At 46.4% G+C, this 12,982-nt stretch overlaps 1 protein-coding gene across 3 annotated transcripts in view; it reads left to right on the forward strand.

Moving 5' to 3' along the window:
• Positions 1–12,982, forward strand: part of LOC115196713 (metabotropic glutamate receptor 3) — a 60,913-nt gene that overhangs the window by 18,039 nt on the left and 29,892 nt on the right. For all 3 annotated transcript variants that reach the window (XM_029757563.1, XM_029757565.1, XM_029757564.1), the window contains 2 exons: positions 9,258–9,875; positions 10,392–10,535. In XM_029757563.1, the coding sequence (XP_029613423.1) occupies positions 9,555–9,875; positions 10,392–10,535 (465 nt within the window). In that variant the 5' untranslated portion in view covers positions 9,258–9,554. The remainder of the gene's footprint in view (positions 1–9,257; positions 9,876–10,391; positions 10,536–12,982) is intronic.

Raw genomic sequence — 12,982 nt, forward strand, 5'->3', positions numbered from 1 at the left:
CATTTTTTTGAGAATTGGAAAAAGTAATAATTGAATACAGTTCAAATGTTGAGATAGGTCTAATCGAGAGCCAAGTGTGTTGATCTTCTTATCCGAGGGTGTCCTGCTATTGACACACTTGTTGAATTATGCAAGAGAACGTGACAACATCAGTAATTAATGAGGCAGTCTAGACAGCGCAGGAGAATGCAGGTAGTGTTGACAGAGCAGGTAGTGTAGACAGAGCAGGTAGGGTAGACAGAGCAGGTAGGGTAGACAGAGCAGGAGAATGCAGGTAGGGTGGACAGAGCAGGAGAATGCAGGTAGGGTGAACAGAGCAGGTAGGGTAGACAGAGCAGGTAGGGTAGACAGAGCAGGAGAATGCAGGTAGTGTAGACAGAGCAGGTAGGGTGGACAGAGCAGGTAGTGTAGACAGAGCAGGTAGGGTCAACAGAGCAGGTAGGGTAGACAGAGCAGGTAGGGTAGACAGAGCAGGTAGGGTAAACAGAGCAGAAGAATGCAGGTAGGGTACAGAGCAGGTAGGGTACAGAGCAGGAGAATGCAGGTAGGGTAAACAGAGCAGGTAGGGTGGACAGAGCAGGTAGGGTATGACAGAGCAGGAGAATGCAGGTAGGGTCGACAGAGCAGGTAGTGTAGACAGAGCAGGTAGTGTAGGCAGAGCAGGTAGTGTAGACAGAGCAGGTAGGGTAGACAGAGCAGGTAGGGTAGACAGAGCAGGAGAATGCAGGTAGGGTGGACAGAGCAGGAGAATGCAGGTAGGGTGAACAGAGCAGGTAGGGTAGACAGAGCAGGTAGGGTAGACAGAGCAGGAGAATGCAGGTAGTGTAGACAGAGCAGGTAGGGTGGACAGAGCAGGTAGTGTAGACAGAGCAGGTAGGGTCAACAGAGCAGGTAGGGTAGACAGAGCAGGTAGGGTAGACAGAGCAGGTAGGGTAAACAGAGCAGAAGAATGCAGGTAGGGTACAGAGCAGGTAGGGTACAGAGCAGGAGAATGCAGGTAGGGTAAACAGAGCAGGTAGGGTGGACAGAGCAGGTAGGGTATGACAGAGCAGGAGAATGCAGGTAGGGTCGACAGAGCAGGTAGTGTAGACAGAGCAGGTAGTGTAGGCAGAGCAGGTAGTGTAGACAGAGCAGGTAGTGTAGACAGAGCAGGTAGGGTGGACAGAGCAGGTAGGGTAAACAGAGCAGGTAGGGTAGACAGAGCAGGTAGGGTAGACATAGCAGGAGAATGCAGGTAGGGTGGACAGAGCAGGTAGGGTAGGCAGAGAAGGTAGGGTAGACAGAGCAGGTAGGGTAGACAGAGCAGGTAGGGTAGACAGAGCAGGTAGGGAAACAGAGCAGGTAGGGTTGACAGAGCAGGTAGGGTAGACAGAGCAGGTAGGGATACAGAGCAGGTAGGTTGACAGAGCAGGTAGGGTGGACAGAGAGGGAGTTTAGACAGAGCAAGTAGGGTAGACAAGGGCAGGTAGGGTAGACAGAGCAGGTAGTGTAGAAAGAGCAGGTAGGGTCACAGAGCAGGTAGGATAGAGAGAGCAGGTAGAGTAGGCAGAGCAGGTAGGGTAGACAGAGCAGGAGAATGCAGGTAGGGTAAACAGAGCAGGTAGTGTAGACAGAGCAGGTAGGGCAACAGGGCAGGTAGGGTAGACAGAGCAAGTAGGGTAGACAGAGCAGGTAGGGTAGACAGAGCAGGTAGTGTAGACAGAGCAGGTAGTGTAGACAGAGCAGGTAGGGTAGACAGAGCAGGTAGGGTAGGCAGAGCAGGTAGGGTAGACAGAGCAGGAGAATGCAGGTAGGGTGGACTGAGCAGGTAGTGTAGACAGAGCAGGTAGGGTGGACAGAGCAGGAGAATGCAGGTAGGGTTGGCAGAGCAGGTAGGGTTGACAGAGCAGGTAGTGGGGAGAGAGCAGGTAAAGTAGACAGAGCAGGATAATGCAGGTAGGGTTACCATAGCAGGTAGGGTAGACAGAGCAGGTACGGTAGACAGAGCAGGTAGGGTAGGCAGAGCAGGTAGGGTTGACAGAGCAGGTAGGGTAGACAGAGCAGGTAATGTAGACAGAGCAGGTAGGGTAGACAGAGCAGGTAGGGTTGACAGAGCAGGTAGGGTTGACAGAGCAGGAGAATGCAAATAGGGTAGACAGTACAGGTAGTGTAGACAGAGCAGGTAGTGTAGACAGAGCAGGTAGGGTAGACAGAGCAGGAGAATGCAGGTAGGGCTGACAGAGCAGGTAGTGTATACAGAGCAGGTAGGGTAGACAGAGCAGGTATAGTAGACAGAGCAGGTAGTGTTGACAGAGCAGGTAGTGTAGACAGAGCAGGTAGGGTGGACAGAGCAGGTAGTGCAGATAGAGAAGGTAGGGTAGACAGAGCAGGTAGGGTCAACAGAGCAGGTAGGGTGAACAGAGCAGGAGAATGCAGGTAGGGTAAACAGAGCAGGAGAATGCAGGTAGTGTAGACAGAGCAGGTAGGGTAGACAGAGCAGGTAGGGTAGACAGAGCAGGTAGTGTAGACAGAGCAGGTAGGGTAGACAGAGCAGGTAAGGTAGACAGAGCAGGTAGGGTAACAAAGCAGGAGAATGCAGGTAGTGTAGACAGAGCAGGTAGGGTAGACAGACCAGGTTGGGTAGACAGAGCAGGTAGGGTAGACAGAGCAGGTAGGGTGGACAGAGCAGGTAAGGTATACAGAGCAGGTAGGGTTGACAGAGCAGGTAGGGTAGACAGAGCAGGTAGGGTAGACAGAGCAAGTAGGGTAGACAGAGCAGGAGAATGCAGGTAGTATAGACAGAGCAGGTAGGGTAAACAGAGCAGATAGGGTAGACAGAACAGGTAGGGTAGACAGAGCAGGTAGGGTAGACAGAGCAGGTAAAGTGGACAGAGCAGGTAGGGTAGACAGAGCAAGTAGGGTGGACAGAGCAGGTAGGGTAAACAGAGCAGGTAGCGTAGACAGAGCAGGACAATGCAGGTAGGGTTGACAGAGCAGGAGAATGCAGGTAGGGTAGGCAGAGCAGGTAGGGTAGGGAGAGCAGGAGGTGTAGACAGAGGAGGTAGTGTAGACAGAGCAGGTAGGGTAGACAGAGCAGGTAGGGGTTACAGAGCAGGTAGTGTAGACAGAGCAGGTAGGGTAGACAGAGCAGGTAGGGTAGACAGAGCAGGTAGTGTAGACAGAGCAGGTAGTGTAGACAGAGCAGGTAGGGTAGACAGAGCAGGTAGGGTAGGCAGAGCAGGTAGGGTGGACAGAGCGGGAGAATGCAGCTAGTGTAGACTGAGCAGGTAGTGTAGACAGAGCAGGTAGGGTAGACAGAGCAGGAGAATGCAGGTAGGGTTGGCAGAGCAGGTAGGGTTGACAGAGCAGGTAGGGGGGAGAGAGCAGGTAAAGTAGACAGAGCAGGATAATGCAGGTAGGGTAACCATAGCAGGTAGGGTAGACAGAGCAGGTACGGTAGACAGAGCAGGTAGGGTAGGCAGAGCAGGTAGGGTTGACAGAGCAGGTAGGGTAGACAGAGCAGGTAGTGTAGACAGAGCAGGTAGGGTAGACAGAGCAGGTAGGGTTGACAGAGCAGGTAGGGTTGACAGAGCAGGAGAATGCAAATAGGGTAAACAGTGCAGGTAGTGTAGACAGAGCAGGTAGTGTATACAGAGCAGGTAGGGTAGACAGAGCAGGTATAGTAGACAGAGCAGGTAGTGTTGACAGAGCAGGTAGTGTAGACAGAGCAGGTAGGGTGGACAGAGCAGGTAGTGCAGATAGAGAAGGTAGGGTAGACAGAGCAGGTAGGGTAAACAGAGCAGGTAGGGTGAACAGAGCAGGAGAATGCAGGTAGGGTAGACAGAGCAGGAGAATGCAGGTAGTGTAGACAGAGCAGGTAGGGTAGACAGAGCAGGTAGGGTAGACAGAGCAGGTAGTGTAGACAGAGCAGGTAGGGTAGACAGAGCAGGTAGGGTAACAGAGCAGGAGAATGCAGGTAGTGTAGACAGAGCAGGTAGGGTAGACAGACCAGGTTGGGTAGACAGAGCAGGTAGGGTAGACAGAGCAGGTAGGGTGGACAGAGCAGGTAGGGTAGACAGAGCAGGTAGGGTTGACAGAGCAGGTAGGGTAGACAGAGCAGGTAGGGTAAACAGAGCAAGTAGGGTAGACAGAGCAGGAGATTGCAGGTAGTGTAGACAGAGCAGGTAGGGTAAACAGAGCAGATAGGGTAGACAGAACAGGTAGGGTAGACAGAGCAGGTAGGGTAGACAGAGCAGGTAAAGTGGACAGAGCAGGTAGGGTAGACAGAGCAGGTAGGGTGGACAGAGCAGGTAGGGTAGACAGAGCAGGTAGCGTAGACAGAGCAGGAGAATGCAGGTAGGGTTGACAGAGCAGGAGAATGCAGGTAGGGTAGGCAGAGCAGGTAGGGTTGGGAGAGCAGAAGGTGTAGACAGAGCAGGTAGTGTAGACAGAGCAGGTAGGGTAGACAGAGCAGGTAGGGGTTACAGAGCAGGTAGTGTAGACAGAGCAGGTAGGGTAAACAGAGCAGGTAGGGTAGACAGAGCAGGTAGTGTAGACAGAGCAGCTAGGGTGACTGAGCTGGTAGGGTAGACAGAGCAGGTAGGGTAGACAGAGCAGGTAGGGTAGACAGAGCAGGTAGTGTAGACAGAGCAGGTAGGGTGACAGAGCAGGTAGGGTGACAGAACAGGTAGGGTAGACAGAGCAGGTAGGGTGACAGAGCATGTAGGGTAGACAGAGCAGGTAGGGTGGACAGAGACAGTGTTTGTTGGTTACAGCACCGTTCTACACCTTTATGTTAACCCTTTGACGTATACAATCACATATTTGTGATCATTGTTGAGTGGTCCCTGCAGCGTACCATCGCAAATGTGTGATTGGAACAGTAGCAACAGAACCTATGATGCAACCAATGCATCTAAATTGTTGTCGGAAAAAGCATCTTTTCAATGTTTTGTACTGATGGGGAAATAAAGGTCTTCACAACTTTATTCCTCAATTTGACCTTTTATATTAAAAGATACATGCGAACTTCATCATCCAAGCATCACGTGGAACACCTCCACAGTCAAACTTATAACATAAACCAGTCTAAATAACAGGTTGCCCTGACAAAAAATGAAACATGTTTGTGACCTAACAGCTAGACTTGTTTACAATGTACCACATCTCTGGTAAACGCAGGTGAGAAATGTAATATTTTTTGGAGAAGAGATGCGTGTCAGCTAAGCTAACAGCAGCTACATTCTTTATGATGGCAGACATTTTTACATTTATTTTTATTTTTTATAAGCTAAATAAAAATGCAACCCCTGGAAAGGGGAGTCTGAGCTGGCAACCCTGAGTAACAACAGTTACAATCAAGTCAATCAGTTACAATCAAGTCAGTCGAGTGAACCATTCCTCACCTCATTTTGTTATAACATCTTTGGTCTGACAGATTTTTACGTGACAACCAGAATGCATTGTATGATGTCAACAAACATAGCGCCACACATACACTACATGATCACCAGTATGTGGACACCTGCTCATCGAACATCTCATTCCAAAATCATGGGCATTAATATGGAGTTGGTCCCCCCTTTGCTTCAATAACAGCCTCCACTCTTTTGGGAAGGCTTTCTACTAGATGTTGGAACATTGCTGCGGGGAATTGCTTCCATTCAGCCACAAGAGCATTAGTGAGGTCGGGCACTGATGTTGGGCAATTAGGCCTGGCTCGCAGTTGGCATTCCAAATCATCCCAAAGGTTGGAGTTGAGTTGAGGTTGGAGCTGCCTGATGGTGTAGAGTGATTCATCACTCCAGAGAACACGTTTCCACTGCTCCAGAGTCCATTATGACAAAACGAAAACAGGTTTTTAGAAATGTTAGCATATTTATAAAAAACAGAAATACCTTATTTACATAAGTATTCAGACCCTTTGCTATGAGACATCGAAATTGAGCTCAGGTGCATCCTGTTTCCATTGATCATCCTTGAGATGTTTCAACAACTTGATAGGAGTCTGTGGTAAATTCTGTGGTAAATTCAATTGATTGGACATGATTTGGAAAGGCACACACCAAACTGAACAAACGGGGGAGAAGGGCCTTGGTCAAGGAGGTGACCAAGAACCTGATGATCACTCTGACAGAGCCCCAGAGTTCCTCTGCAGCACTCCACCAATCAGGCCTTAATGGTAGAGATGGAAGCCACTCCTCCATAAAAGCCACATGACAGCCCGCTTGGAGTTTGCCTAAAGGACTCTCAGACCAACAAGATTCTCTGGCTTGATGAAACCAAGATTGAACTATTTGGCCTGAATGCCAAGCATCACTTCTGGAGGAAACCTGGCACCATCCCTACAGTGAAGCATGGTAGTGGCAGCATCATGCTCTGGGGATGTTTTTCAGAGGCAGGGACTGGCTGACTAGTCAGGATCAAGGGAAAGATGAACAGAGCAAAGTACAGAGAGGTCCTTGATGAAAACCTACTACAGAGCGCTCAGGACCTCAGACTGGGTCGAAGGTTCAACTTCCAACAGGACAACGACCCTAAGCACACAGCCAAGACAACGTAGGAGTGGCTTCGTGAACAAGTCTCTGAATTTCCATGAGTGGCCCAGCCAGAGCCCGAACTTGAACCCCATCTAACATCTCTGGAGAGACCTGAAAAAAGCTGTGCAGCGATGCTCCCCATCCAACCTGACAGAGCTTGAGAGGATCTGCAGAGAAGAATGGGAGAAACTCCCCAAATACAGGTGTGCCGAGCTTGTACCGTCATACCTGAGAAGACTCGAGGCTGTAATCGCTGCCAAAGGTGCTTCAACAAAGAACTGAGTAAATGGTCTGAATATTTATGTACATGTGATTTTAATGTTTTTTAATACATTTGCAAAAATGTCTAAAAGCATGTTTTTTCTTCGTCTGTATAGGGTGTGTGTGTAGATTGATGTGGGGAAAAAAACTATTTAATCAATTTTAAGGCTGTAACGTAACAAAATGTGGAAAAAGTTAAGAGGTCTAAATACTTTCCGAATGCACTGTACTTTTGTATATATAGTGTATTAATGCAACATGTAAAGTGTTGATCCCATGCTTCATGAGCTGAAATAAAAAATTCCAGAAATGTTTTATACGCACAAAAAGCTTATTTCTCAAAAGATTTGGGGCACTAATTTGTTTACATCCCTGTAAATTAACATTTCTCCTTGGCCAAGATAATCCATCCACGTGACAGGTGTGGCATATCAAGAAGCTGATTAAACAGTATGATCATTACACAGGTGGACCTTGTGCTGGGGACAATAAAAGGCTACTCTGAAATGTGCAGTTTTGTCACACAACACAATGCCACAGATGTCTCAAGTTTTGAGGAAGCGTGCAATTTGCATGCTGACTGCAGGAATGTCCACCAGAGCTGTTGCCAGATAATTTAATGTTAATTTCTTTACCAGAAGCCGCCTCCTACGTCGATTTAGGGAATTTGGCAGTATGTCCAACCGGCCTCACAACCGCAGACCATGTATATGGCGTCATGTGGGCGGGTTATTTGCTGATGTCAACGTTGTGAACAGAGTGTCCCTGGTGGCATTGGGATTGTGGTATGGGCAGGCATAAACTACGGACAGCAAACACAATTGATGGGAATTTGAATGCACAGAGATACCATCGTGCCATTCATCCGCTGCCATTACCCCATGTTTCGGCATGATAATGCAAGGCCCCATGTCGCAAGGAACTGTACATTTCCCAGTTCTTTCATGGCCTGCATACTGTACTTACCATACATGTCACCCATTGAGCATGCCTGGGATGCTCTGGATCGATGTGCATGACAACGTGTTCCAGTTTCCACCAATATCCAGCAACTTTGCACAGCCATTGAAGAGAAGTGGGACAACATTCCACAGGCCACAATCAACAGCCTGATCAACTCTATGCGAAGGAGATGTGTTGCGTTGCATGAGGCAAATGGTGATCACACCAGATACATGTCATTCATTGAGCGACTTTGGGATGCTCTGGATCTACGTCTATGACAGCATGTTCCAGTTTCCACCAATATCCAGCAACTTCGCACAGCCATTGAAGAGAAGTGGGACATGTATCTGTCCATTCTGTCCAATATTTACCCAGTGCTGGGTTACCAAATAACCCACATTTTATTGTTTTTAACCCAGCATTCTTTAGAGTGTACTGTTTGGGACTACCTGAACCTAAAGTACAAAAGGAGTACATTGATAGTAGTGTGTTTTATACCTAGCAGTGTTAGATTCAGATTAGAGTGTATACGCAGAAACAGCCTCTTGCCGTATCAGAGCTCAGAGTTGACTCCGTCTCAGAGACGCTTTTATCCTCCTACCTGCTGACACACACTCACACACATGCATTCAGGTTCGCATGCACACTCACACACACACTCATGCACATGCACACTCATGCACGCATGCATGTCACACACACACACACATTCTCTCTCTCTCGGTTCAGATTGATTTTGAAGACAGTACTCAGGTCATACATAGTTACCACCTCTCTCTCTTTCTCTCTAGCTCTGGTGTGTAGAAGGAACATATGTGTTGTAAGGCATTATTTGAAGGGGTTCAGTGTAATGGCATTAGGTTGTTGGTTGTGAAGAGACAGTGGTACTAGTTATGCTGCTTGGTAGACAGTCTGGGCTTAGGGAGACAGAGGGAGCTTTAGTTGAGGAGTTGAGGAGATAGTATCAGCTCGGTCGCACACACACACACACACACACACACACACACACACACACACACACAGAGAGAGAGAGAGAGCGGTGGCATCAGAACACTGGGCTTCTATATCAGCATGCCATCTGAACAGACTTATCCTGATACAGCCACAGGCATACACACACACACATACTCACACACACATACACACATGCACACACGGTATTGCGCAGTAGGAAGAGTAACAGAGTTTGCTGCAGTAGAGAGAGATTGGGGAAAGAGGGCAAGAGAGGGAGGCAGAAATAGGGCGAGATAAAGGGAGAGAAGTGGAGAGTGAGAGAGGAAAAATAGAGAGAGAATGAGAGAGAATGAGAGAGGGGGGGCAGCATTCTTCAAATCCATTTAGTCATGGTCTGACTGTTTGTGAAATAAACATTACTGTCAGCTCTTGTTAACAATACCCCAAAACTCTCCCAAAACTCTCACATCTTTGAGACCAGCAGAAAACATGGAGTTTGTCACCCGACATAGGGCTTCTTTAGTTGTTTAGCCTGATCTCTTGCTATTCTGCCCCCCCCCTCTCTCTTCTCTTCTTTAGAAGGTCTGATGTCCAGACTCTGTGCTCTTCCATGTATGGTCCAGTGGAACTCTCCTTGACCATTAGATGGACTACAAACAGATCCAGCAGTTACTGCGACCGCACCTCACAACTACCTTACCTTGACCCTTGACCCCATAGCTTTAAACCCTCACCCCTGACCCATACTCTTTACCTCTAACCCTTCACTCTTCCTAATCCTTAACCTTACTCCCCCTCTCCTCTCCCCTCCCTCCCTCCCTTCCTTCCTCTCATCTCCTGTCCTCTCCTGTCCTGTCCTCTCCTCCCCTCTCCACCATGTTATCCTGTATCACCACAGTCCTCTTAGCTGTTTTGTGTCGATGTGTTCTGGTGTCTCTCGGGGTGGACCCCCCTCAGCCCCGTCGGGAGATCCGGATCGAGGGAGACCTGGTCCTGGGGGGGCTGTTCCCGGTCCATGAGAAGGGGGGAGGAATAGAGGAGTGTGGGAGGGTGAACGAGGACAGGGGGATCCAGAGGTTGGAGGCCATGCTGTTTGCTATAGACAGGATCAACTCTGATCCTACTCTACTGCCTGGAGTCAGTCTGGGAGTTCACATACTGGACACCTGTTCTAGAGATACGTACGCACTGGAACAGGTTGGTGAGCACACACACACCCACACACACTTTTTATTGCTTCTTGCTTTTTCTATCTGAGCTCTTGTTCTAGAAAAATTCTACAAATGGCAAAATGAGCTTGACCTTGACATCACAAAAGTAAAACCTTTTCTTTCAAAAGATTTGAAAATATTACATTTACACTTTCAATAAGTTTTTATTGAGTGTATGTACGTGTGTGGGTGTGTGTGTGTGTGTGTGTGTGTGTGTGTGTGTGTGTGTGTGTGTGTGTGTGTGTGTGTGTGTGTGTGTGTGTGTGTGTGTGTGGACATTTAACTATACTTGTGGGGACCAGAAGTACCCACAATAATAGTAAACAAGCACAAATTTGACCAACTGGGGACATTTTGTTAGTCCCCACAAGGTCAAATGTTATTTCTAGGGGGGTTTAGAGTTGAGGTTAGAATTAGTGTTCGTGTTAGAATTAGGTTTAGGGTTAGGTTAGGGAAAATAGGATTTTGAATGGGACTGAATGTGTGTGTGTGTACTCCCCAGGCGCTGGAGTTTGTACGTGCGTCTCTGACCAAGGTGGACGATACAGAGTTTATCTGTCCTGATGGATCCTACGCTCTACAGGAAGACAGTCCCCTGGCAATCGCTGGAGTTATAGGAGGATCCTATAGCAGCGTGTCTATACAGGTAACACACCAACAAGATCTCATAGTTTGACATGTTTTGACTTCAGTATTCAACATTTGGTCATGGGGTTAAGTTTAGGCATTCATTCCGAAGTTAACGTATAGGTTAAGGTTTGGGATAGGGAAAAAACTGAAAGAATTTGACGGCTAAGTTTAGGCTTTAATTCTGAATAGTTAAGGTAAGGGTTAATGTTTGGGATAGGGAATTGTAGTAGCACTCATCGTTGCCCCTAGTGGCGGGTTTTGAAGGCATCACCCGACATCCTGGACAAACGTTGAATATCACCTTGGATCTCGAGTGACCTGGCTGAATAAATCAAATCAAATTGTATTTGTCACATGCACCGAATACAACAGGTGTAGACCTTACAGTGAAATGCTTACTTACAAGCCCTTAACCAACAATGCATTTTTAAGAAAATACCTGAAAAAAGTAAGAGATATTAAAGTAACAAATAATTAAAGAGCAGCTTTAAAAGAACAGACACAAGTACCACACATGCATACACACACACACACACACACACACACACACACACACACACACACACACACACACACACACACACACACACACACACATCCATTCACACACATCCAGCGATATGGTATTGTGACAGAGTAAGGTGATTGGCATAGTTCAGCATAAATCCTCCTCTTGTACTCCTCTGCTCAGCAAAATCAATGGTGTACATTTAACTCTGAAAATGTTAAATATACACTATTTTCAGTGAACATATGAGTCCAACTGAACTGATGTTAAAATAACACTTTTGAAAGTGTTGAAAATTGAACTGTTGCAGTGTTCCCCATTCAACTCTTAAAGTGTTAAACTTGATTGTGGTGTTTGCATAGCTCTATTGTAGAGTAGTAGGCACCACCTACAGAGCAAAACAAAATACTGGATTTATAGTAAACTGGACTCTGCTTAGTGCTGACACTGTTACACTTTCTTAATGTAAGTAATTAACATCTGTAAGTCATTGTTGGGTGTTGTTTTAACACTGTATGGTGTAAAGCCTAATTAGCATATTTCCCAGTGTGTCTCTCTTTTTGAGTGAATTGTAGAGTTACCACCCATGACCGTATATGTTAATGACAGAGACATGGTTATTGAATTATTTTATTTTAAAGGACTGTGGCTTTCACCAAGTGAGTACCTAGGTGAATGCTATTGTAAAAACTGAACTAAACTATACTTTTACAATACATTTCCGTATCATAAGGCCTTTCTTTGATGGTTTAGTTTTAGCCTAACACAGTGGTGTTAAGTAACTCCTGGTTTACAGGTCACATCAGGCCTGTAAGTCACATTATGCTGCCTTGCAAAGTAAAGTGTAATTCCTATTGGAATTCAGACAGAGTTAAGATACCCAACAGTTGCAATTTTTATTCACCCACAACCTGCATTCAGAATGACTGTCAGGGTTAAATAAGAATGTAAGAAGACTACCTAAACCATTTAAACTGGAATAACCATTTCAGTAATTGGTGCTGTAAAAATAACTAACTTGATTGGATTAGTTTTGAAAACTGTATGTTCTTTATCTTTGTGTAGCATAAGATTAAGCAATCAATCAATGTGCATGCAAAAACACAGATATTCAAAACAATCCTGTAAAAATCCACCTGCAGTAGAGCATGCTGGGAAATATGATAATGATGGGCGTAGTTTTGATGGGACTGTTTGACTCTCCAAAGTGTAAAACAATAACTCTGGTTATTGAAACAAACACTGGGGATTGTTTTACACCACTGAGTGTTAATTTCAACACTGGCCAATTTGCTGTGTGTGACTGCACAAAGTATCCTCTCCTTTCCTCTCCTCTCCTCCCTTCCTCTTCTCCATCAGACCCAAATCCCTAATCTCTCAATTTATTTCTCCCTCCAACTCTCCCTCTGTTTTTCCTCAATCTCTCTTTCTTTTGTCTTGCTCTCTCTCTCTCCTACCCCCATCTCTTCCTCTCCATCTCACTCTTTGTATTAAAGGCCCAGTGCAGCCTAAAACATGATTTCCTATGTTTTATATATATTTGCACACTATGATGTTGGAATAATACTGTGAAATTGTGAGAATTATGATAATACCCTTTTAGTGTAAGAGCTGTTTGAAAAGACTGCCTGAAATTTCTGCCTGTTTTGGTCAGATGGAGTTTTGGCCTGCCTGGTGACATCAATAAGACAGCTCCAAACCTCTAGTTTGAAAACAGCTAGTTTTCAGTTTTTCCCTCCCCACTCAGACCACTCCCAGACAGTCGCTTGCTAAGATGATACATTTTAATTGAAAACAATCACAGGAAAGTACTTAATTGTTACCCAGAAATGATTTGATATTAAGATAAAAATGGCTGCATTGGGCCTTTAAAAGCTGTCACTCCCTCACTCCAAGGGGAGAGCCCAGTGTATTCTGACCTCAGCCCACTCTCCTCCTCTCTCAGATAGGCATTG

The sequence above is a fragment of the Salmo trutta genome, chromosome 7 (genome assembly GCF_901001165.1).
Source record: "Salmo trutta chromosome 7, fSalTru1.1, whole genome shotgun sequence".
In the NCBI taxonomy this organism is placed as follows: Eukaryota; Metazoa; Chordata; class Actinopteri; order Salmoniformes; family Salmonidae; genus Salmo; species Salmo trutta.